This window comes from Trichechus manatus, unplaced genomic scaffold, assembly GCF_000243295.1.
Source record: "Trichechus manatus latirostris isolate Lorelei unplaced genomic scaffold, TriManLat1.0 scaffold00037, whole genome shotgun sequence".
NCBI lineage: Eukaryota > Metazoa > Chordata > Mammalia > Sirenia > Trichechidae > Trichechus > Trichechus manatus.
In genome coordinates, this window is record NW_004443973.1 from 18,130,255 (window position 1) to 18,153,964 (window position 23,710).

The 23,710-nt window shown below is 34.6% G+C and overlaps 1 protein-coding gene across 1 annotated transcript in view; it reads left to right on the plus strand.

Annotated features, from left to right (window-relative positions):
* LOC101344027 (sodium channel protein type 9 subunit alpha) overlaps window positions 1–23,710 on the plus strand; it is a 195,448-nt gene that overhangs the window by 117,669 nt on the left and 54,069 nt on the right. Inside the window, exons 15-17 of the mRNA XM_023730496.1 lie at window positions 1,526–1,699; window positions 2,541–2,897; window positions 7,137–7,613. Of these exons, the coding sequence (XP_023586264.1) occupies window positions 1,526–1,699; window positions 2,541–2,897; window positions 7,137–7,613 (1,008 nt within the window). The remainder of the gene's footprint in view (window positions 1–1,525; window positions 1,700–2,540; window positions 2,898–7,136; window positions 7,614–23,710) is intronic.

Below are 23,710 nucleotides of genomic sequence, written 5' to 3' on the forward strand. Positions count from 1 at the left end.
TTCCCCTGGAGCTGGCACCCTGAATTTGGGCTTCTAGCCTCCTACACTGTGAGAGAATAAATTTGTCTTCGTTAAAGCCATCCACTGTGGTATTTCTGTTATAGCAGCACTAGATGACTAAGATAGTACTCAAAAAGCTATTATTATTATCATCATCATCATCACCACTATCATGATCATCATTGTCACCCCTTCAGCGAATCAGCAGAAACAAGCCTTAAAAACAAGAATACTGAAAAACCAAAAAGGTTCAACTGGACCCAGAAGACACGGGGCAGGTGATTTGTAGGCCTCAGTAAGATGTAAGATGTGATTAGGAAAATTGATGTCAGAATGATCTCTTTAATGTGAGTGCTGATTACACTCTAGTTTAATGGCCTTACAGCAAACAAAAGTGCTAATTTCTCATAAAACGCGTGAAGCAGGCAGAGGTTCTGTTTCAGGGTCGACAGGTCCCAATTTATGACACTCCATAAATCATGAATAACTCTGCGTGTCTTTGTGAATGTCTATATAAGATCATTTTACTTTTACCATGGTCCCAAAACAATTGATCTTTAAAGAGTTTGTTTCTGTGTCTTGTCTCCAAAATTGCTTGTGAATATTCTCAGTCAGGATGTTTGTATCCCATGTGCTCTGCAAGTTAGCATTCTTCCTCCCCTCCATTCCTCTTTGGAAAAAAAGCAGGATCTTCTGGGCCTCTAATTGTCGGCGGATGGCCAGTATCCTCTAGCTGAGTCCACTGCATCACTGTGAACTCAGAAAGGATTCACCATGTCTCTCATCTCTTATCATAGCTCCAAGTATGAGTGCTTTTTGCTACAGTCTTCATTATGCAATTATAGAACTAACCATTTCCCTTTGAACTTTCTTTGGTCAGTTTCTTTGGGTCAAAGAGTACCTGAATCATTCATAAACAAGTCTTCCCACTGTTGCCTTTTTAAGTGAATCCTTTGATACTAGTGTCATGAATTAATGATATTTTGCAATTCATTTTTGTGTCAAAGCTTTGAGTGTCTTACTTTAGCTGCCACTATGTCAGTTAAACATTTTTTCCTCTTCCACTGATAAATCGTTAAAGAGTGAGTCAACATGTTCTTTATTACTCTAAGAGTAATCAGGCCTGAAAAAATAAGACTGGCTCAAAATTTCGGTTATCAGTCTGTGTTTCCTTCTTCTTCCAGAATAACTTCTTGACCCATATAAATTTTTTGCAAAGAGTGACTGTGTTAATTGTTGAAGGTTTATATTTATCTGGAATTTTAATATGCTCTTCTAAAATACTATCTAAAGATGATGAGAGCTGACAGGACAATTAGAGCTTTTTAATGCTTTAATGCTTGAATGAGAGCTATAGAAATAATGATACCTAGTTTGCAGGACTAAATGAAGTAGTGATATACTTTTGTAAAGTGTCTAGTACAGTGTCCAAACTACAGTAAATGTTAAGCAAATAATCATTATTACCATTATGTTGATTCCATGCCTTCTAATAATACCAGAAAAAATTCTGTTTGTCACTTAGGTCTTTACTGGGATCTTTGCAGCTGAAATGGTTCTCAAACTAATTGCCATGGATCCATATGAATATTTCCAAGTAGGCTGGAATATTTTTGACAGCCTTATTGTGACTTTAAGTTTAGTGGAGCTTTTTCTAGCAGATGTGGAAGGATTGTCAGTTCTGCGATCATTCAGATTGGTAAATATAAACCAAGCTTACCATTATATTCTATATATAAAGGGTTCTTTCATTTGCTTTTCATTCTTATTATTCAAAACCTTTAGGGTTATGAATTAAAAGGCAAGGTTAGGGCTCGATATCTTGTAAAATAAAGTTTATTAATAAATACAGTTAAAGAGCTCAATAGAGCATGAGTATTTTAATTTTAGGATCTTGAAGACATGTTCAATTCTAATTTGAAGTACATGCTAGTAAAATAGAAGAAAGTAAAGAAAATATTTTTTTTCCACTTCAGGAGCTTACTTCACAGTGAGAATCCTATAGTTTATAGAATTTCAACCATTATAATATGTTCAAACTTTATCGATTTGATGATTAAATATCAAACTATTGGCCTAAAACAGTTGTCTTTACATTTAATTAAAAAAAAAAAAAAAACTTTAAAGACTGGTTAAGTTTTTTTTTTTTTCCCTAACATGTAGGGCTTTATCCCAATGTCAGAATGAAAAATATTTATAAAAGTATCATAAAATAGAATTAAGGATTAAGAATAAATGATCAGTTCTAAAAGAGGTAATATTGAAAACCATAATTAAAGGCTTTTATAGCAATCCTGAACTATAATTACACATTTCCTTTCAAAAATATGTTTGGTAATTATGTTGTGGGAACCATGCCAAAGCAACAGAAATATTGAAAATAGTTGAAAATGAAAAATAAGAATAATTGAGTTTAGAAAGGTAGTAATAGAAATATTGTAGGACTTAATGTCTGCATTAAATTTGGTACAGTTATCAAGATTGGAAACATTGAGAATGTCTTCATGGTAATTAATGTTAAGCTTTGTGTCTACTTTTAGCTCCGAGTTTTCAAGTTGGCAAAATCCTGGCCAACATTGAACATGCTCATAAAGATCATTGGTAACTCAGTGGGGGCTCTCGGTAACCTCACCTTGGTATTGGCCATCATCGTCTTCATTTTTGCCGTGGTCGGCATGCAGCTCTTTGGTAAGAGCTACAAAGAATGTGTCTGCAAGATCTCCAGTGACTGTACGCTCCCACGCTGGCACATGAATGACTTCTTCCACTCCTTCCTAATTGTGTTCCGCGTGCTGTGTGGGGAGTGGATAGAGACCATGTGGGACTGTATGGAGGTCGCTGGCCAAACCATGTGCCTCATTGTTTACATGATGGTGATGGTGATTGGAAACCTAGTGGTATGTAATCAGATGTTCAAACATTTAAACTTCTTTATGGAAAATCGTTATATGATGATATAATCTGTTATTTCTATAATTTTAAGATTACTTACATCTGAAACTATTAATTATAACAGAATATCGATTATTTTATACAAAGAAGAACAGAAAAGAAAATATTGTCTTAATTTATCTTCCCATATAACCCATATTTACATTTTTCAAAATAACCCCCTATTCATTTTAAGGCAAAGCTTTCTACTTAGTTTTCTTATTTTGATAGTGATGTCAAATGAATTAAATCCGTGGTTTTCATGCTTCTTAAAAGTCCACTCAAATATGATACTAGTAAATAGTATATGATTAAGGTAACAACAAAATGAAGTCATAAGGAAAGAAGGCAAATGAAAACGCTGGTCCTACTGCCTTAGAGTCACAGATAAGATTAGCATCTATAGCAAAGATTGGCAGACTATGGCCCACAGGCCAAATAGAAACCGTTGCCTATTTTTGCATGAATCTGTGAATTAAAAATGATTTTTACATAGTTAAATGGTTGAAAATATCAAAAGAAGAATAATATTTCATTACACATGAAAATTATATGAAATTCAAATTTCAGTGTCAATAAATAAAGTTTTATTGGCACATGGACATGCTTATTCATTTATGTATTGTCCACGGCTACTTTCACACTACAATAGCAGAGTAGTTCTGTCAGAGGCCCTGTAGGCCTGCAAACCCTAAAATACTTATTATCTGTACTTTGCCAGTCACTATTCTATAGTATCTCTTTTGCATAGCAATCTCCCTGCTTCTCCATTAGTAGTTCTTTGGCTTGTACTCCTTCTCAGTTTCTTTCTTTCTTATATCTGTTGGTGAAAACTTCCAAGCCTCCAAGCAGGAGAAAATTGGGATAAGATGCTCTTCCATTAGCTACTCACCTCAATTTTCAATGTCCCCACATTGGCTTGGCTCGTGTGCTTGGCATCAGACCCCTCATCGGGTATTCCAGGAGGTGGGGTATGGTAACAGCCATATGGTAAGTACTTTCACTTCCCATTGGCTTGAAAAGAAGTTGCTGACTATTTTTTGTCCTTGCAGTCTCCATGTCAAAAAGTCATTCAGAGCCTAGGATAGAAACCAAAGTTCATCAAATCACATACTAAATGGGACTGCGCCAGACCTACAACTAACTGAATTAAGTAATGCGAATTCTAAATCCTTATTGAACAAAAATATACACATCGTGAATTACCATTCTGTAATGCTTTATCATCCTCAAGTTGTATTAATATATATATTTCCTATTTGTATATAGGACTATAAATCCCTCCAAATATGGAATGAAATGTACATTCTCTACTTAGTTCTTCTTTGGAGTTTAAGTTTTGTATTCACAAGCTCTTGTAGTGAGATTTATTTGTATATTTCTTCTTAGAGGATTTTTGACACAAAAATATTGAAATGTGGCTCTTTATAAGGTGTAGGATGTCGAAACATACCACACCAAAGCCAATGGTCACAGGTAATATAAATGTTTATTACTCACTCAGGTATATGTAAAGTGAGGAAGATTCCCTGGGTTCTCAGCAGATAATTCATTCAATATTTTTTAGTACTTTCTGCATGAAAGGAAATGTATTTAAGGCTTGTGAGGTGCTCAAAAAATGCACCTATGATATAATCCCTGTCTTCAAGATACTTACGGTCTATTAGAACAAAAAAAAGTAGTAATAAAAATTACCAGACAAGGAAGAAGTGGTAAGTGCTAGCAGTGAGGTAAAAAATAAAATGCCCTTGATACCTGGAAGGGAGAGAGAGAAGGTCTAGATTGTTACTCAAGGAAGACTTTTGAAGTGGGCCTTCAAAGAATGCATAATACAATATTTGAGCATGAACATTGGTGAAAGGTAACTAGATTTATACTTATAAATAGATGGAATATACTGCTATATGTTTAATCCATATAAAATTGGTGATGACTGACTCATAGTGGGCATTCATTAATTATTTTTCAGTGATAGTGGAAAAGAAAAAAATATAATTCACAAAATTTATAACCAACTCTCAGATAATTAAGAAACTACCAATGATGTTTGATTAGAATCTGAAAAAAAAATGTTTCTGATATAGTCCTCTGTATGTTAGAGTTATATGTTAGACAGACCTCTTATTCTCTCTCTCATTTATTCTTTAGGTTATTTTACTACCAATTAATTGAGATAGTTAATAACCATAAATTTTAGAGAGTGATTTTGGAAAATAGAAGATTTTAATCAGCTTAAGTCTTTATCAGGAAACTGGTAAAGACTATATTCATCAGAATGAGACTTTGAATCATAGATTTTATTAACATTTCTTTTCCTGCCTCATGTGATAATGGATAGATGATACAGAATGGACCTCATTTTAATTTGTGACATCTATTAGATTACAATAAAATATTAAGAGTCTTCTTATGATTTTTGAAGGAATGAATGTTATTATAGTATATATTCTCAATGAAGAAGTAACACAACAGATTTATATTATTGAAAAGGAAGTCTGTTAACACTTGCATTGCTTAGGGAGACCAAAGCAATAAAATGGGCCCTATCAACATTCTTATTAAAATATATACAAATACACAAACTTACACTTCATAGTGAGATATATTTTCTCATTGACAATAAAGACCAAAATGAAAATGAACTGTTTCAGAATTCCTTAGTGATCAATCAAAATTGCTTTCTATGACACCCCAGTAAGCCTCTTAAACCATACTTACTGACACAGGCAGTTTTGACCTGCTCTCTTCTAGTTACATCTCTGAGAAATTGCTTTAGGTGTGGCCAAAAATGAAGGATTAGTCCCTTCTCTTCAGTTAGGTCTAATTTTGATTCTTTTAATATGAGGTAGACATTTTTGGACACAGAGAGACTTACATCAAAGGGTCATCCAGTTGCTTTTTGTTTCCTACATAAAACAATGTTTAAATACAATTTACAAGTTTTCAGCCCTCTGTGAGAATTCTTTTCTGCTTTGCTTTTTGTTTTTTACACTACTGAGCTCACCTGGATCCCTACCTCAGGGAAGAAGAACACAAATGGTTTTGTTCACAGCCAGGATTTTGCTACAAGGATAGGAGTTGGTTTTGCCTCTTTTGTAACTTCTTCTAAGGTCAAATGATTGGCAATGAACCAACCCAGTCAAAATGCCATTTCCTCATTTCAATCAGGTTCGGTGGGCAGGTCCTTTTCTTTGCTTTAAAAGCCACGTTAAGTAGCAAGCTGGCACAATTCTCAGAACATTTTATTACAGGAACTATACAAGCATTACGTGTTCTATTTGTTGCAGCAAGTGATATTCATCTTCTGAGAAAAGTGAATACAGATTTTGGTCTGAGGGCTTAAACACAGGAGACATAGTTGAAATTTTCTTGTTCTGCTTATTTCTCACAAGTAACGAACAGTAATTATAGGGAAATGTCAGGAGGGCTTTTTAGGCCCATAAAAGGGAATTTGACTAAAGGACTCCTGCTACAGAGATGAACTTAGAAATGACATAATGATAATCGTGAGGGACCAATCTCTGTGCTCCCCATGTGTCTTAGTTATCTACTGCTGCTATAACAGAAATACCACAAGTGGGTGGCTTTAACAAACAGAAATTTATTTTCTCACAGGTTAGGAGGCTAGAAGTTTGAATTCAGCACACCGGTTCTAGGGGAAGCCTTTCTCTCTCTGTCAGCTCTGGAGGAAGGTCCTTGTCTCTTCAGATTCTGCTTCCTGGTCCCTAAGAGATTTCTGTGTGTCTTGGCATCAATATTCCCCCATCTCTCCTTCTTTAGTTTACTTGTTTAATTTCCTTTATATCTCAAAAGAGATTGACTCACGACACACCCTACACTGATCCTGCCTCATTAACATAACAAAGACAGCCTATTCCCAAATGGGATTATAACCACAGGCATAGAGGTTAGGATTTACAACACATATTTTGGGGGGACACAATTCACTCCATAACACCATGATAATCCTTCGTGGGTATTGCTGATCCTCTGCCCCCCAGAGTTCACAGGAGCTACTACTATATGAAGACAGTGGCAAGGAGTTTACAGTCCCCTCTGCCCCGTCATACATTCTTATCTACGTGTGAAGTGCAGCTTTTCATTGCTGGTTTAGATTTTGGTCTGCATTTCAGAAAAACGTGCTTATTTTCTTTTTTATTTTCTGTCTCCCTATTTCTCCACTCCCCATCCCCACCCCACTATAGGTCCTGAACCTATTTCTGGCTTTATTATTGAGCTCATTTAGCTCAGACAATCTTACAGCAATTGAGGAAGACACAGATGCAAACAACCTCCAGATTGCAGTGGCCAGGATTAAGAAGGGAATAAATTATGTGAAACAAATCTTACGTGAGTTTATTCTAAAAATGTTTTCCAAAAAGCCAAAGATTTCCAAGGACATAAAACAAACAGAAAATCTAAATGGTAAAAGGGAAAACTATATTTCTAATCGTACACTTGCTGAAATGAGCAAAGATCTCAATTTCCACAAAGAAAAAGATAAGGCCAGTGGTTTTGGAAGCAGCGTGGATAAATACCTGATGGAAGAAAGTGACTATCAATCATTTATTCATAACCCCAGCCTCACAGTGACGGTGCCAATTGCACCTGGGGAATCTGATTTGGAAAATATAAATACTGAAGAACTTAGCAGTGATTCAGAGAGTGAATACAGCAAAGGGGTAAGATTACTTTATATACATTGTGTTTCATATTATTAATAGGTATGAAATGAATTAAAATATAAGATTTTCTATTATAAGTTCTTTCTAATATTGCATGCTGATCGATATTTGTGTGTGTTTGTGAGTTTACACAACTGCCTGATTGTTCATCTGATAAGGTTTTACTTAATGGTACTTAATAATTGACTTAATCGTCTTCTTCAGCCATATTTGAAAGCACCTGGTTATTTTTGAGTCTTTCCTTCTTTCATCCCATATTCGTTATCAGTTGTAATGTCATATACAGTCTCCTTCCACATTGTCTGTTGAATTCGCCTGTCCTTTTTACCACTTTTGCCACCATTGCCTCTGCACTCACTACTTCTTACCTGAACCATTTCAAGGGAAGTCCTAACTGGTCCCTCGATACCATCAATTCTAATCCACTTGTTTGATTAAATTTTCTGTGGTCCAGTCCTAATCATATCATTCCCGTCCTATGATATACCCATGGTCCCCAAAGTCTCCCACATTATTGACTGTATGTATAGCCTTCACACTGGCCCAAACCAGCTTTGACCATTTATATCTTTTAGTGCTCACCTGTAGATCCTACATCTGTATCCAGCCAGTTTTCCTTCTGGAGCACAAACACTCTCTACCTTTGCTTGGGATTTCCTTCTCTGGTCAAATTCTTATACACATCCTTCAAGACATAGCTCTCAGGTTGTTCATCTGTAAAATTATTAGCATGTAAATTATAAGATTGGGCGAAGATTAAATGAATTAACACTTGTAAAATGCTTAGAACAGTACTCAAAGCACTCAAAGGTGTTAGCTAGTACAGCCTTCTTAATTTCTCCCCAAACACGTGACCTCTCCTCATTTTGAACCCCACACAATTTTATGCCTTTTCCTGGATTTATTACATAGCCTTGTATTTTAATTTTTTGAGAAATTATTGTATGCATCAAATGGTACTGTAAACTCATTGAGATCAGGAACTACTTTTTAAAGTTTTTTTTTGTACCTTCCCTCCCCACCATTATGTGATGGAGTATATTCTAAGTTACTCAAAGTATGTATTGAACTGTATTTGTATTAATGTGGAATATAATAACCATAAGTGAGCTTTATGACAAATACTTTTACAGCCTGTCTTTAAAGTTTCAAGATATTATTTTTAAATAATTTATTTTCCTTTTTTTTAGGTCACATGTTAGAAAGTATTTGTCAGGTATTTACAAAATACCTCCTATCTGTTTAACCCTAAAGATTAGTAAATATGGAATAATCATGTACAATATAGAATTTATAGTATATACATACATTATATATAAACACATATATAAATATGTTATATATATTTTATATGTATGTGTTATAGATATTGTTAAATTGTGTAGATAATATTGTAAATGTTATAAAAGAGGAAAGCAAAAGCACTGTAGCCCAATGCAGTGATCCATTTAACTGGAACAGATGGGAATGAAAGTATGGATGGGCTGATGAATAAATAGAAAGATACATAAAGGCATTCCAAGCAAAAGGAACTTATTATGGTAAAATCCCTGCATATAAATCTCATTCATTGTATTTCTTTCACCATTAAGTAAGGGAATTTAGTTGATAACTATTGTTTTCCTAAGATAATATCATTTTTCTTTCACTTGAAACATTTCAGAAATGTATCCTATTTCACGTAATATATTGGAAACACCATTGCTTATGTTTCTATGTCCTTTTAAATCAACAATAACGTGGTCTTTAAATTGAGAGAAATGACATGGCAAAAATATTACTACAATTTGATTTAGTTCAGTAAACTTTAAATTATCTTTTTAGCCTCTTCGTTTTAATCACCGTTAGTTTTCAATTAGGCCTGAAACACTGGAGTCATTACATTATTGAACTAGCTTTTTTTCCATACCATTTTAAGTGACTCTAAAGTTTAGTGATTACAGAGTCCCCAGAAAAAGATAGATGACATTATAAAAAAAGGTTACCTTATTCTTTTGGACTACAGATCTGGTATTGTGCCTTTGTCATATTGCAGAAAGAAAATAAGCCAAACGATTTTAAGTACAAGTGTACACTTCTGCTGAGCTGTAAGCTCATTGACTTTGTCTCTGCCAGTCTTTAGCTGATTTGAGCAATGAAAGCCTCATTATTCTACATAAAGGTAACAGTCTGTTCAGCACTAGGTTTGTTTAAAAATATATATATATATTGTAGTCATAACATGTTCGGACTCTTCTATGTTCTTACACCCAAACTTTTCTTTCTTGAAACAGCCAGATCATATTCAACCCTTTTTCTCTGGTTCTTAGTCTTTTTCTTAATGGAATTTTGTGGTGTTTATTAGAACCATTTTCCATGAAACTTAGGCAATGAATAACTCAGCTCTTTGCATTAAAATTTGTTTTTGTGTTAATTTTTTTTATTACAGTTACTTTTATGATTTTCAATATTCCCTTCCTAAGGTCGCTATGAATCAGAATTGACTCGATGGCAATGGGTTTGATTTGGTTTTGGCGGCACAGTGGTTGAAGCACTTGGCTGCTAACCAAAAGGTTGGTAGTTCTAACCCACCAGCCGCTCCATGGGAGAAAGGTGTGGCAGTCTGCTTCAGTAAAGATTTACATCCTTGGGTCTGACAGAGACTGGAGAAACCCCCGAGAGTATGGACTCCCTTTTAACTCAGTACTGAAGTCGTTCCTGAGGTTCACCCTTCAGCCCAAGATTAGACAGGCCCATAAAACAAAATGAGACTAAATGGACACACCAGCCAAGGGGCAAGGACGAGAAAGCAGGAGGGCACGGGAAAACTGGTAACAGGGAATCCAGGTCGAGAAGGCGAGAGTGTTGACACGTCACGGGGGTGGCAACCAATGTCACAGAACAATATGTATATTAATTGTTTAATGAGAAACTAAATTGCTCTATAAACCCTTATCTAAAATACAAAAAGAAAAAAAATTGTGAGAAGATTTAAAGCCTTGGAAATCCTATGGGGCAGTTCTACTCTGTCCTATAGGGTTACTATGAGTTGGAATGGACTCAATTGCAGTGGGTTTGGTTTGTTTTGGGTGGGAAGGTGATTTACCACTGTAAGTCCCAAACAACACAAGTTATTGTTGGGTAAATGATACATGCACACCTCTTTGAACATGTCCCTCTCTCTCCAGGAAAAATTGACAACTCCTTCCATTTATACTCTTTTCTATGCTATGCAAACACTTCTTTCAGAGACTTTCAATGCTTCATTGCACTTGGAGATTAGCACACAGGTCTCCCCCAGCTTGACTGAAAGCTCCTTAAGGCTAAAGACACTTCATCTATCTTCGTATGGCCAGTGCCTAGCATAGTGCCAGGGACACAGTAAATGCTCAATGTTTATTTACTGAGACAATAAAATGATTAAATAAATTGTACATATGTGTTTCTAAGTAGCTAAAGAAATTATTTCCAAGATGGCAAAGTAAGGAAGAAAATACTTATTTATATATTTTAAAAACATTTACATGGAAGAAATAATATCCTACAAATTGCAAAATATGTAGTGATTTTGGCTCGAAGGTAGAAAACCTGGGTCTCAAAACCAGATTCCAAAAGTCTCTTTCAAGAGCAGAAATCTGAATTTAGTCTCTTGTAGCACATCAACCCTTCTTGAAGGCATGGAATTTTGTTGTTCTTAGTTGCCTGAAATTTAGGGCTATCTAAATTATGTTGTCTAATATTCTTGATTATTATTAGTTTCTTTGCCATGGCATTATGGTCATAGCTGCATGAGAAAAGTGTGCATTTTTTTGTCTTTTATTTCTGTGGTCTATAAATATAATATACAGTATAATACAGGTTGTTACAAGGAATACATAAGCTAATTACTTTAGATCATTTAGCAGTGTCTGAGTTGATGACCCCTTAAAAAGCATTAGCTACAATTATTCCTCCTGCTACTGAATTCATCATCATTTTTATCATCTAAGATAATCATGTTCTTTTTGACAGACACTGACTTAAACATATAGACTTCGAGACTGTCTTTCTTCATAAGAAATTTCCCATAATGTATCTCAAAGTGTGTCATCTTGATTATGTATATTCAAACCTACTTGACTATATACTGGAATTGAAAATTATAAAGGTTCAAGACTTACGGGAAGTTTGTTAGAAAACTTAGAAGTAACATTAAGATATAACTAATGGTTTGAAGATCTTTTTCTCCAGCAGCTTGAAATTAAAATGTTCATAATACGACTTTTGTTTTGTTTTGTTTTGTTTTTTGTTTCCATTTTGACTACTAAAAAATGCAGGTTGTCTTTATGGATCTGAAGTGTCTACTAGCCTTCCATGCTAATCTCCTCTGCTCTAGTTCCTATAATCTTTAGGTTCTACTGTCCATTCAGATGAAGTTCCCTGATTCTTGAACTGAGTCTTCCCTACTTTGTGACCTTCTCTTTGCAAGCCTCAGATGGCCTTTGAAATTTTGATTTCTACTTTCTTGAGCCTGTACAAGACAAAAAAAAAAAAAGGCCAATTTTGATGACCCTGTAGACAAAAACTCTTGATTCAGTACATTTAGGTTATTTAGGTCTTAACCATCACCTTAGAGTATGGTTAAGGCCCTGGGTGGTGCAATTGGTTTGCTCTCAACTACTAACCTAAAGGTTGGCAACTCAAACCCACCCAGTGGCATTGTAGAAGAAAGGCCTGGAGATCTGCTTCCGTAAAAGAATACAGCCAAGAAAACCCTGTGGAGCAGTTCTACTCTGTAATGCACGGGGTCACCATGAGCCAGAATCGACTCAACAGCAACAGGTTTGGTTTTAGGGTATGATTAAGAATGCAGAATCTGGAGGCAGAATACCAAAGGAAAAAAAAAATCTACAGAGCAGCTAGCGGGTTCAAACCACCGACCTCTCGATTAGCAGCTGAGCGTTTAACTAGTGCACCACCAGGGCCCTTGGAGACAGAATACTTGGCTTAGGTCCTAGCTCTGACACCTAAAGCTATTTACAACTCTTTTTTTTTTTTCCTTATATATAAAATAGAGTTGTAAGGAAGATTAAATGATTTAAGTAAATAATTGTACAAATGTCTTTTGCAGAGTAAATACTCAATTAACTTATTATGGGTACAGGATTGAGTAGTCAGGCACACACTCTAAATAACTATTTGCTACAGGTTAAATTCAAGAGAGGCAGCATTATGTGGAAGGGTGTTTCACATTTTTAGTGTTTAAAAAACACACTTGGGAAGATTGTTACAAATGCCTTTTCTGGGCCATATTCTCTGGATTCTCTCTGTCTGAATCTTATGCAACCTCTGATTGCTTATGAATGCTGTTCCTACTGGTCACTGTGATGAGTTGAGTTGGTATGGAAGATGAGCCTAATTTCATCTCTGGCTTGAGATATCATTTTCTTCCTTCAGGAGTGGGGATATATTTTTCTTGTTGCCTGATTAGTAACCTACATTTTGAACAAAGGGAAGGAGCATATCTGACCTTTGACATGTCACCCCATCCCCACCCCACCCCCCAAAACTTTTACGGCCTGGCATCCTATTTTCCCAATATATTTTGCCGCGATTTTTAAGTCCTCTTCCTGAATGAGCTCTCAGCCGGCAGGTTTCTTTGTCCTGGTTGAAACAATGAAATACATACTCCAGAGTGAAAAAGATAAAATATTTCATAATAAAACATCTTACCTGAAAAATGACCAAATAGATGAGTTCAAATAAAATGCTTAGTAAAATATCTTAAATGGTTCTGAGGAAACAATTGGCAGTTAGAACATCAGCATTTCTCTGAAGATACAATTTATGTCTTCAAATCAAGAAAAGCCTGCTATCATTTCATGCTACCATGAGAATAAAACTCCTGTTACTGCTTCAGAGAACTCAGGGACTCAACTGATTGCTCTTCTCAGTCCACCTCCTCCTGAGGCACAATGCGGTCCACTCAGCACACAGCAACATTAACAACGCATTACGTAGATTTTTACCATCAGCAGTGAATCGCCTCCTCATTATGAGCCTCAAAGGGAGCATGAAATACACCCATTCATTCAATAAATATTTATCGAGACATACTGTGCCCCAGGCATCGTGCTGAGAAATGCTTAGGAAAGAAATCCTGATTTTATCCAGCTGCAGTAATTTAATATGACTGCCCTGGTGACACAGTGGATAAGACCTCGGGGCTGCTAACCAAAAGGTCGGCAGTTCAAATCCACCAGCCGCTCCTTGGAAACCCTATGGGGCAGCTCTACTCCATCCTATAGGGTTGCTGTCGTCAGAATTGGCTCGAAGGCAAGGGGTTTGGTCATCTGGTTCAACTAAATTTTTAGTGGTATAGTTATTTTTTAAATTATACCCAGAATCTACAAAAATAAAAAGTATTTATTTTTAATGGAAAGCTCTTTCTTGGAGGGTTAACGGGACATTTCCTTTGATATCAGTCATTACAGGTGACCTCCTTCTCAGCTTTAAAGATTAAAAATAGAGATATTTTAAATGTAACATTGATTTTGGAAGTGTATATAAAGTCTAGGGAAAACCATTAAATTTATCATTTATTTCTCCAAACATTTAAAAAGTTAACAGTCCCATATGATTTTAAAGTAATATAGACAAGGCTTCCAGAGAAACTTCTGTACATACCACTAATCTAATCCCCTTATTCTCCTTTACTGCTTTCTTTGATGGAGTCCCTGGGTGTGCAAACTGTTAACATGCTCTGCTGATTTTCTGGAAGAAGAACACCAGGCCTTTCTTCTGAGGTGCCCCTAGGTGGATTCCAACCTCCAGCCTTTCGGTTAGCAGCCGAGTACATTAACCATTTCCGCCACCCAGGGACTCCTCTCTGGTGTTTGGAGTAGTCCTGAATTGAAGCAAGGGGACCAGCCTTTATACACTGCATCAAACAGTCATTGGATGCACCCTCTCCCTCCACGCTCCCAAGAAAGGTTGGTATAACCTGGGGTCAGGCAGCTCCCTTCTGCCACTGCAAGTCCAGAGAGGAACTCAGCTGTAAGCATTTAGAAGCCAATACTCTTGGCAGCTGGAGGAATGAGTGACTTGCCTGAGTGCGGGATCCTGGGCAGTGCATCACAGCATCGACTACACTACAGAGACCATAGAAAGTAAGAGGACAGTTGATCTACTTCAACATTTGAGAGGTGGGCAGAAAAAAAGAAAGCACGAAAGAGACTAGGGAAAAAAATACATACATTAACCACTTTCATATACACTGTATAATTTTTGTACTTATAATAATCCTGGAAAGTAAATATTATTAATCTATATTTACAGATAACAGAGACACTAAAAGAATAAAAAATTCTGGTTAGTCGCTTACATGTCTGGGGGGTATCTTTAAATTTTGGAATTTCAAGCTTTAACCACCATACTACTTGCTACAAAGGCAGTAGAGTGAGGGGTTGTTAGGTGCCATCGAGTTGGTTTTGACTTAGAGCGACCTTGTGTACGATAGAACGACACACTGCCTGGTCCTGCACCATCCTCACAGTCATTGTTATGCTTGAGCCCATCGTTGCAGCCATTGTGTCAGCCCATCTCTTTGAGGGTCTTCCTCTTTTTCGCTGACCCTCTGCTTTACCAAGTATGATGTCCTTCTCCAGGGACTGGTCCCTCTTAATAACATGCCCAAAGTATGTGAGATGAAGTCCCACCATCCTGGCTTCTAAGGAGCATTCTGGCTGTACTTCTTCCAAGACAGATTTGTTCTTTCTTCTTGGAGTGAGGGAGAATATAATTATTTTATGTTATACCCCTGAATTCCATTATTCAGGATCGAAATTTCTATCGTAATGACTTTGTGCTTTTGCTGATTGATATTGCATTCTTAATCGTCAATAATGCTGATTTATTAGGTTATACTCTGCCTTGATGATAATTCTTGGTTTAAGTTTGGGTGTTTAAATTGGCTACCCTCAAACTATATCATGTTGTTGTTGTGTGCCGTTGAGTCGATTCTGACTCATAAGCGACCCTATAGGACAGAGTAGCACGGCCCCATAGGGTTTCCAAGGAGTAGCTGGTGGATTCAAACTGCCAACCTTTTGGTTAGCATCCTCAGCTCTTAACCACTGTGCCACCAGGGCTCCAACTATATCATAGTCCCTTTTTTATTGAATTCATCTTTTTATTCCTGGAACTATGATTTCTTTCTCGAGACTGTGTAACTCTTCCTTTTCCATTCACTCAATATTATCTGTATATTTTATAATTGTAGTATGCATGTGTGTGTGTGTGTATTTGTAGAAAAAATTTACTAAAATATCAGGAATATGCCTCTATTCTTTCATTCAAATTATTGATAAATATGATAAACTCTTCTGGACCAAATTCAGGCCTTTCTGGTTACTATGTGGTGCATTCTCCCTCTGGAGTCAACCATGCTAAGGTAACAAGTTCTTAGTGATATGAAGACTTACCCAGCTCTCCCTAGCTTGCTGATGAGACTGACATGTGATTCAGAAACGTTACTAAAGTCCAGCTTTAAAGGTTCTACTTGGTCTACATGACCGATCATGTTGTTACAGAAAAACATTCAGTTAACTTGACATCATTTCTTCTATACACCACCACTTTGCCTTCTTTCAAGCCTCATGTTCTCCCACGACAATGTGTAAATTAGCACGAATTTACTATATCATTTTTAACACTAAAGCTATATTAACATCTCGGGCGTATGCATATTGCTACCCTAAGATACACCTCTTTGGGCCCTATTTATTTGAATAAATCTATTTTATTTAAGGGCACATGAGCAATTCTCGTATATGCAACTTTTTGTATTATTTTGATGTTTTTGCCAATGTATAAGTTAGAATTCTGTTTGGCTGCATGCAATGAAAACCCAACTACACTGACATAACTAGATAGAACATTCTATCTTCCGCATTAAAAAAGGTCCAGAAATTGGTCATCACCAAAGGCATTCATGTCCTAGGCTCCACCTGCTTTACCACTCTGCCAGTCTTAGCATGTGACTTTCTTAATATCTATGGTCAGAGATGCCTATTCCACCTATAGCCTCCTGTCCAGGTCCCAGACAGGAAAGAGAAGTAAATAGAAAAGAGTAGAAGTGGAGCCTGACGCACTTGCCTTAGGAAAGCTAAAAGAAAAAGATATCCTTAGCAGATCTAGCTCATGTTTGTTGGCATGAACTATGTGACGTGGCCGTCACTAAAGATGAGGGAGCCTGGCGGAGGTAGGAAATTTATCTGGGCATATTGCCTCCCTGAATAAATTTGGACTTTGTTAGTAAGGTACACTGGGAGATATTAATAGTATCCAACACACTCCCAATATTATTATGATGACGATGATTGTTATTCCTTTATGAAAGTGTCCAAAGGATTAAAGGAAAGCAATTTAATGTTTTAGGAGATAAAGAAATTAGGCATAATTTTGGGAAATATGTGTGTACAGTGTAAGTAACATACATTTAAATGATTTGATATAAAATTATCAAGAAATGAAAGTTAATTTTTATTGTATTAGAAAAATGTACAAAAATTAGCAATTTCATGTGGTTCAACATAATATAAAGGTAAGGAAAAATGTAAAATATAAACTTTATTCTACCTTTATATTCTTTACTACTTAATTGTATAAATGCTAGGTTACTTAATACAGTTATTTCACTTATTTTCCAGATTTGTATATGAAAGAGAAAAAAAAAGAGTTCCACTACTGTATGCCCAGCACTACGATACACATAGAGATTTTTATTCCTTAATTATATTCAACAAATTTTTTGGCACTCTAAAAATATTGGGCTCTACATATATTGGGCCCCCAAAAGGCCACGAAAAACTTCATGCACTTCAGAGGTCAATGATAGGCAATCATTACTGTCAGGAGTTTATAATCAAACAGCTTGCACCTAACCAAGTATGCAGTTATAACACAGAGGCACATTCCATAACAATAATAAACCAGTCCATAAGGAAGCATTGAGTAAGGGACTATATCAGGTTGAGGGGCAATGAAAGGATGTGATACTTGAGCCAGATGCTAAAGAATGGAGATAAATTCACTGGGCTGACACGATGGACAAGGAAATCCCAGGCAGAAAAACAAACATTCACATTGTTCACCTGATTCACTCATATATTTATCCATCCATCCATTCAGCATTCAGTTTTGAAAGTTGTCATCTTTGGAAGAGGCTTAATGTGCTTACTTGTTATGAAGTGCACTCCTTTTGATAAAAAGCTGTTTAAATTATAGCAAAGATCAAGGTGAAATATTTTATGCCCTTTTACTATATAGTGGTTTTAATTACATTGTTTTCAGGTCTATCTCTCAAGATTTTTTATCAAAGCTTTTTCTTTAAAGAGGCAGTTACTGCCTTCTTCAAGAGGGCAGGTTAGAGTTTTACTCATTACTGTATTTTAGAAGATATAATAATCTTTTCCAGCAATGTATTTGACTTAAGAATTAGGGATTCAGTGCAGGTATGCCTTTGGGGGAAGTTGACATTTGAGCATATGTTTTATTTATAGATTATTTAAAAAGTACACTCTTATACCAAATTTTACTTAGACCATATTTTTTTTACACTCCTGTACCAAATTTTACTTGCAGGTTAGTTCAAAGTATTAAAATTTTTTTTATCTTTATTGGATATTTGTTCAAACTCCATAGAAATAATGAAATATTGGTCTAACATTTAAATCAGTGTTTCTTCTTATTTTTAACATTTTGAGAAATTAAAAACATTACTTTCCTGTAATGCTTTTTGAAAAGTTTAAATGAATTGAATGTGATACTTAAAAGTAAATCAAGAAATGGTAATTTTAGAATATTCTTTTGCAAACACCCTAACTCCCTCCCAACCCCTGACATTGAGAATCATTTATTTTAAAATGTTGTTTGTTGTACAGAAAAAACAGAATACAAAAGATTGCTTTAGCACATTATAGCATTTAAATTTAACTCCTAAATAAATGGAATTATGTAACTGTTCAGTTGATTTTTTTAAATCTGTGTTGAATGATATTTAATTTTATGAGTGTTTCAGATATATTGCTTAACATTGAGAAGTTATATAATGAGCATATAGCATGTATTTTCAAACATATAACTAATTTCAACTTAACAGTTATGTGACCTTGAACATTTTAAATCACAGTTGACTAAACTATTTCATCATGCTGCATTTTTAAACTTCCATACTTAACCTTCTTACTTCTCACAGGGGTAAAATCAAACTGGATCAATCAAGGATGCAGCTCTGTGCTTTTAACCAGGCAGAGACAAATGTGACCACTTTTACACAGGTTACCTAAAAAAAAAAAAAAAATCATACATATATGATATTTTTTTCAATGTCTTGCATGCTGTTCAACTACAAAATATTTTTGCCTGACCCATTGCAAGAAAGTAGAAACATATACAATTGTTCCATAGATGAATTGACATCACAGCATGTCATGGGGCAATTCCATCATTTTTTGTGATTCTCTCAATGACTTCCTTGACATATCTTTCGCGTTCTTAGGTGATTTCAAGTGCATGCTCTACAGATTTTTATTGGATGGATTATAAAAGTAAGATACAGAGTATTAACAGAGGCCATTGAAACAATATTTAATTTGATAACCTCTATCAGCTCCCCCTCCATTTAATCTAAGTATATGTGGGTATATGTATATATATATATATATTTATATTTATATATGTGTATATCACATTAAATTGTCACATTTACAATCAATAAATTAAAATTCTATTGAAAACAATTTTTATAGGAGAAGAATTTCAGGCATAAAATCTTAGAGCAGGGAAGGGCCGTTCTGGTTCTATCCCTGTATTTACAGATAAGGTAATTGAGACTTGTATACAATTAAGCTGCTTTCTGAGTACACATTTAGGGAGTTGAGGGCAGAGCCAAGATATCCAGCTTCTAATCTAAATTTTGAGTACATTTTGAACTTATTTTAAGTGCTATGATTAAAAGGACTCTGATTTTTAATCAATTTAGTAATTAACATTTTATTTTTATTTGATCATATATACATCAGTTAAAAGCTAGTAGACCTTGCCTAGAAATCAATGAGCGATAAGTGCTTGAAATGCTTAATTTGATACCAGAAGCAATTTTGCTTATTGATTGAACAAGTTTCTGATTATATATCACTGTGAAGAGATACAGAGTGGCTTCAAAAGCTGAAAGTCCTAAATCAGTATATTATGAAGTACACACTGAATCTATTTGTCAATAAGATATGAAATCCTTTCCCTGAAATTAGAAAAAAGTGAATATGTATTGCCTTATCTAATTTTTCTAACAAATATAAAGAAAAAGGTATACTACTCAGACGTCATATTTTGTTTTATATTAGTATACATCGTTGAATGACTGAACTCTAATAGTTCCTTGGGGTGGGGGGAATCCATATTAATAAAAACCTTGCCTTTTTTATAATCCAGTTCATATTTTTAATTTCTTTCTCATTGTTGGGATGTTTGTACTATTGTTATCCATTGTGGAATGATGAAAGCAAAACTTTATCCTGAAATTGACATACTCTAGGATAATAATAAAATGGATAAAAAAGAAAGAAGTGGTATTAGTATTCCAGTTTACTTACAGTTGATTTTAAAGTGCTTCTAAGTAGAAGTTATATTTTTATATTTCAAATTGGTGGTGATTTTGAGGCAATATGCTCTTAGAAAACAATTTTATTCCAGAATGTGGTAAATTTCCTGCAACTGGAACATAAATAAAGATGCACACATATACAACTGTATCTCTATATATAAGTAAAACACACAATTTTTGAGAAAACTGTTTCCAGAAATTATACACACACACACATACACACATGCACGGACACCACAAACAGTTTTGGACTCCTAAATTATTATTACTAATGCTTTATACCAACTACTCTTAGAAACATGAGATGCATGTTATAAAATGTTCATTCTCCAAATAAACTAAAAACTCTGAATATTTCGTTTATGGAGAATTACTTGAAAATATGGGAATTTTTTTAATATATTAACAGCAAATTTGTCCTTTAAGGATTTTAGACTTATGTATATTTAGTAGAAGCTCCATATATAGAGGATAAGAATGATATGTTTTATTCATGTCAATTATTATTTTACATTGTTTTGCAATATTATTCACTTTTTTTTAATGGTAATTGTTCCATTCATTGGACTTTTTCTTTCCTTGCCCTTCCTCTTCATGGATAATTTTAGGTAATAGGAGAAATCATTTAAATGTACAAGTATTTAGAGTTATTTTTTTGTCTGTCATTCTAGGTTTTATTCTAAATTAATTATGCTATATTTAACAAATTTAAGTCTTAGAGTCTACATTTTTATCTCACATTTTGCCTTCATGTTTATTTATGTTCCAGTGCTTGTTTACCCCAATTGTTGGAATTTTCTAGCAGGCTTCAGTAGTAGAACTGTTTATTTCTAAAGATTTTAAGACATCTCTTTTCATATGACCCACTGTATTCCAGCTGCTTAAATACCCATTCTTTGCAAATAGCATAGCAGTTCTTGTGTTAGTGCACGAAGCCCTCAAATGTGGGCAGTTTATAGTTCAAGATCTTGCCTTTTCATTGGAATGCAAGTCCAGGTTGATACCGTAGAATTTGGCTGAGAAAGCTAGAGTCAGTCCATCACTCTTCTGTGAACACTTGTGGTAAAACTTTGTTTTTATATTCAAGATCTTATCTTCCAGTTACCTAAACTGTTATATTGTTGGATATAAAGTGCACTAGGTAGAAGATTCTTGTAATATTAAGAACTCTCAGCGACACTCTTGAATTATTTTGAATTTCCTTGGCGGTGGCTGAGATTTGACCTCATTATTTCTTCAACACGCTGATGCTGTGATGGAACTGTTAAGCGGATGTCCTGCTGAATGAGCAGCTGTTCATAAAGAGCTTACAGGATATTTCTTTCGTAGCAATAAACAAAGAACACTAGGAAGGAAAAGCTTAGTTTTCTGGTCCTTTATTTGAATTAGAGCTAGAATTTTAGTTACTTTAACTGTAATGTGAGCCAAGAGTATATTACAACTAGTAACTAAACTGAAAATTTTCTGTAAATTAGTAAAAGTAACTTGAAAACCCAGATAACACAGGGAGAAATACTATTGACTTTTTCAAAGATTAAGGATATCTGGAGTAGTTTTTTCAATTTGGGGCATTATCTTTTAAAAGGAATCTTGACAAAATTGAGAGAGAAAAGGATAGGAAAGACCCTTAGCAGCCTAGACACTAAATCATATAAAGGAATTAAGTATGATTACACACAAGATGAAAAACACAACTGATAATATTATAGACGATCTCCAATAAATAACAGGCAGTAAGAAGAGTATTTGCAGTTCTCCAGAAGGCAGAAATAATGTCCTAACTATTGCAAGGGAAAGGAAAGCATATTTGCATTCTACACCAGAATAGAACATTTTAAAATCAAATTATTTCATAGTGGAATGGTAAACTTAGAGACATTGGACTCTTGCCCAGTAAAAGTACTCACACAAAGCACAGTAGCTGTCTGTGGAATTCGTCTCTAAAGATCCTTTGATCCTTTACTCTGAACATTACTATTTTACTCTTAATAATTTTAGATCATCATTATGGATGATGGATAAAATTATGCTATAAAATTTAAAGATGGATGATATTAATTTGAATATAATAAAAAAATGACTTTCTTGCTTATTGAGCTTCGATGTGTGAAGCAAACAGTCTTAGAATATATTTTTTAAATGTCACATCTCTGGATGTTTCAAAGCCAACCATCTCTTTGAGGGAGATTTTTGTTGAATTGATGTTTTCTACAGTTTGATGATATTCATCTGTTGAGTGCCAGCATATCAAGTTTTTAGACAATCCTACTTTATACCTCTCAAGACTAGGAATGACCAACTAGCACTAATTACCATCCATACTAGCATGAAAGAGCCTTACAATGTTAATGGCTATCTCAGGACATGTTGGTAATAAATTCATAAGTGACCATCTTAGGGTAGGTTCTAAATGTGACAGCTGTATTTAACACATCAAAAACACAGTCTCTGCTCCCATGCAGTGTTGTAGAAAAATATATCTTCAAAGCAATCAAAAGAACCGTAAGGAATAATAAAGTATTTGCTTTGATTATGTTTTTAGTAATGATGAAGGGACTTCTTAAGTAACTACATAGGTTTACAATCAAAATAATGTTTCAGAAATATAGTGTTTTATGGATGCACGTTAAAGAATTTGGAAAGATATGCAAAAATTACTGTACAGTAGTTACCTCTATGGAGTAGAATCAGGAAGATAGTGTAAGACTTTTTTTTTCCCACTATATATACTATTGTACATTTAGATTTTTTGAATCAATTATATCACTTTTATCTTAGGGGAAAAAAAAGAAATGGAGAATTTTAGAAGGTACCTATTGTCATCATATTATTCAAAAAAAGGCAAGAATGCTAACTATGGCATGCTTCCTATCCCTTATACTAGCAAGTCTACCTCTATGATCCTATATTTGCATTTATTTTTAGTAATTTTTATTTTTATTTATATATATAGACTGCCAAAGATAATTATCTTTGCTGACAAGCACATAAGTGACAGATATTTACTTTTTATTAAAATCATATCCATGTGAAAATTACGGAAACACATTTATAATATCAAAAGGGACATTTTTCATACTAATTTATTTCAGTACTCAGTATAGTATAGTCATTCTTCTACTTCCCAAATTATAAGAAAGGGAAACTAAATAAATGATTGAGTTTATAGAAATGAAAAGTTATAAAATTAATTATCCACAACAATATAAATGATTGGCCTGATCCTCTCTATAGTAGAAGAGAATAAAAGAGATTCAACAGTTAAATTGAGCAATGCTTGATATGAAAATTTAATGTATTTCCCCTTAAGAACAAACTTATGTTACAGATGTTGGCCTTTCTATTTAAGATAATCTTTTAGGACCCTGTGAAAGATACTTCTGTTTTAACAAGTATATAAATAAAAGGATAAGGATGAATCAGACCTCAACTGTCTATATTTCCAGGACATGTTCATAAATCTTTAACTTTA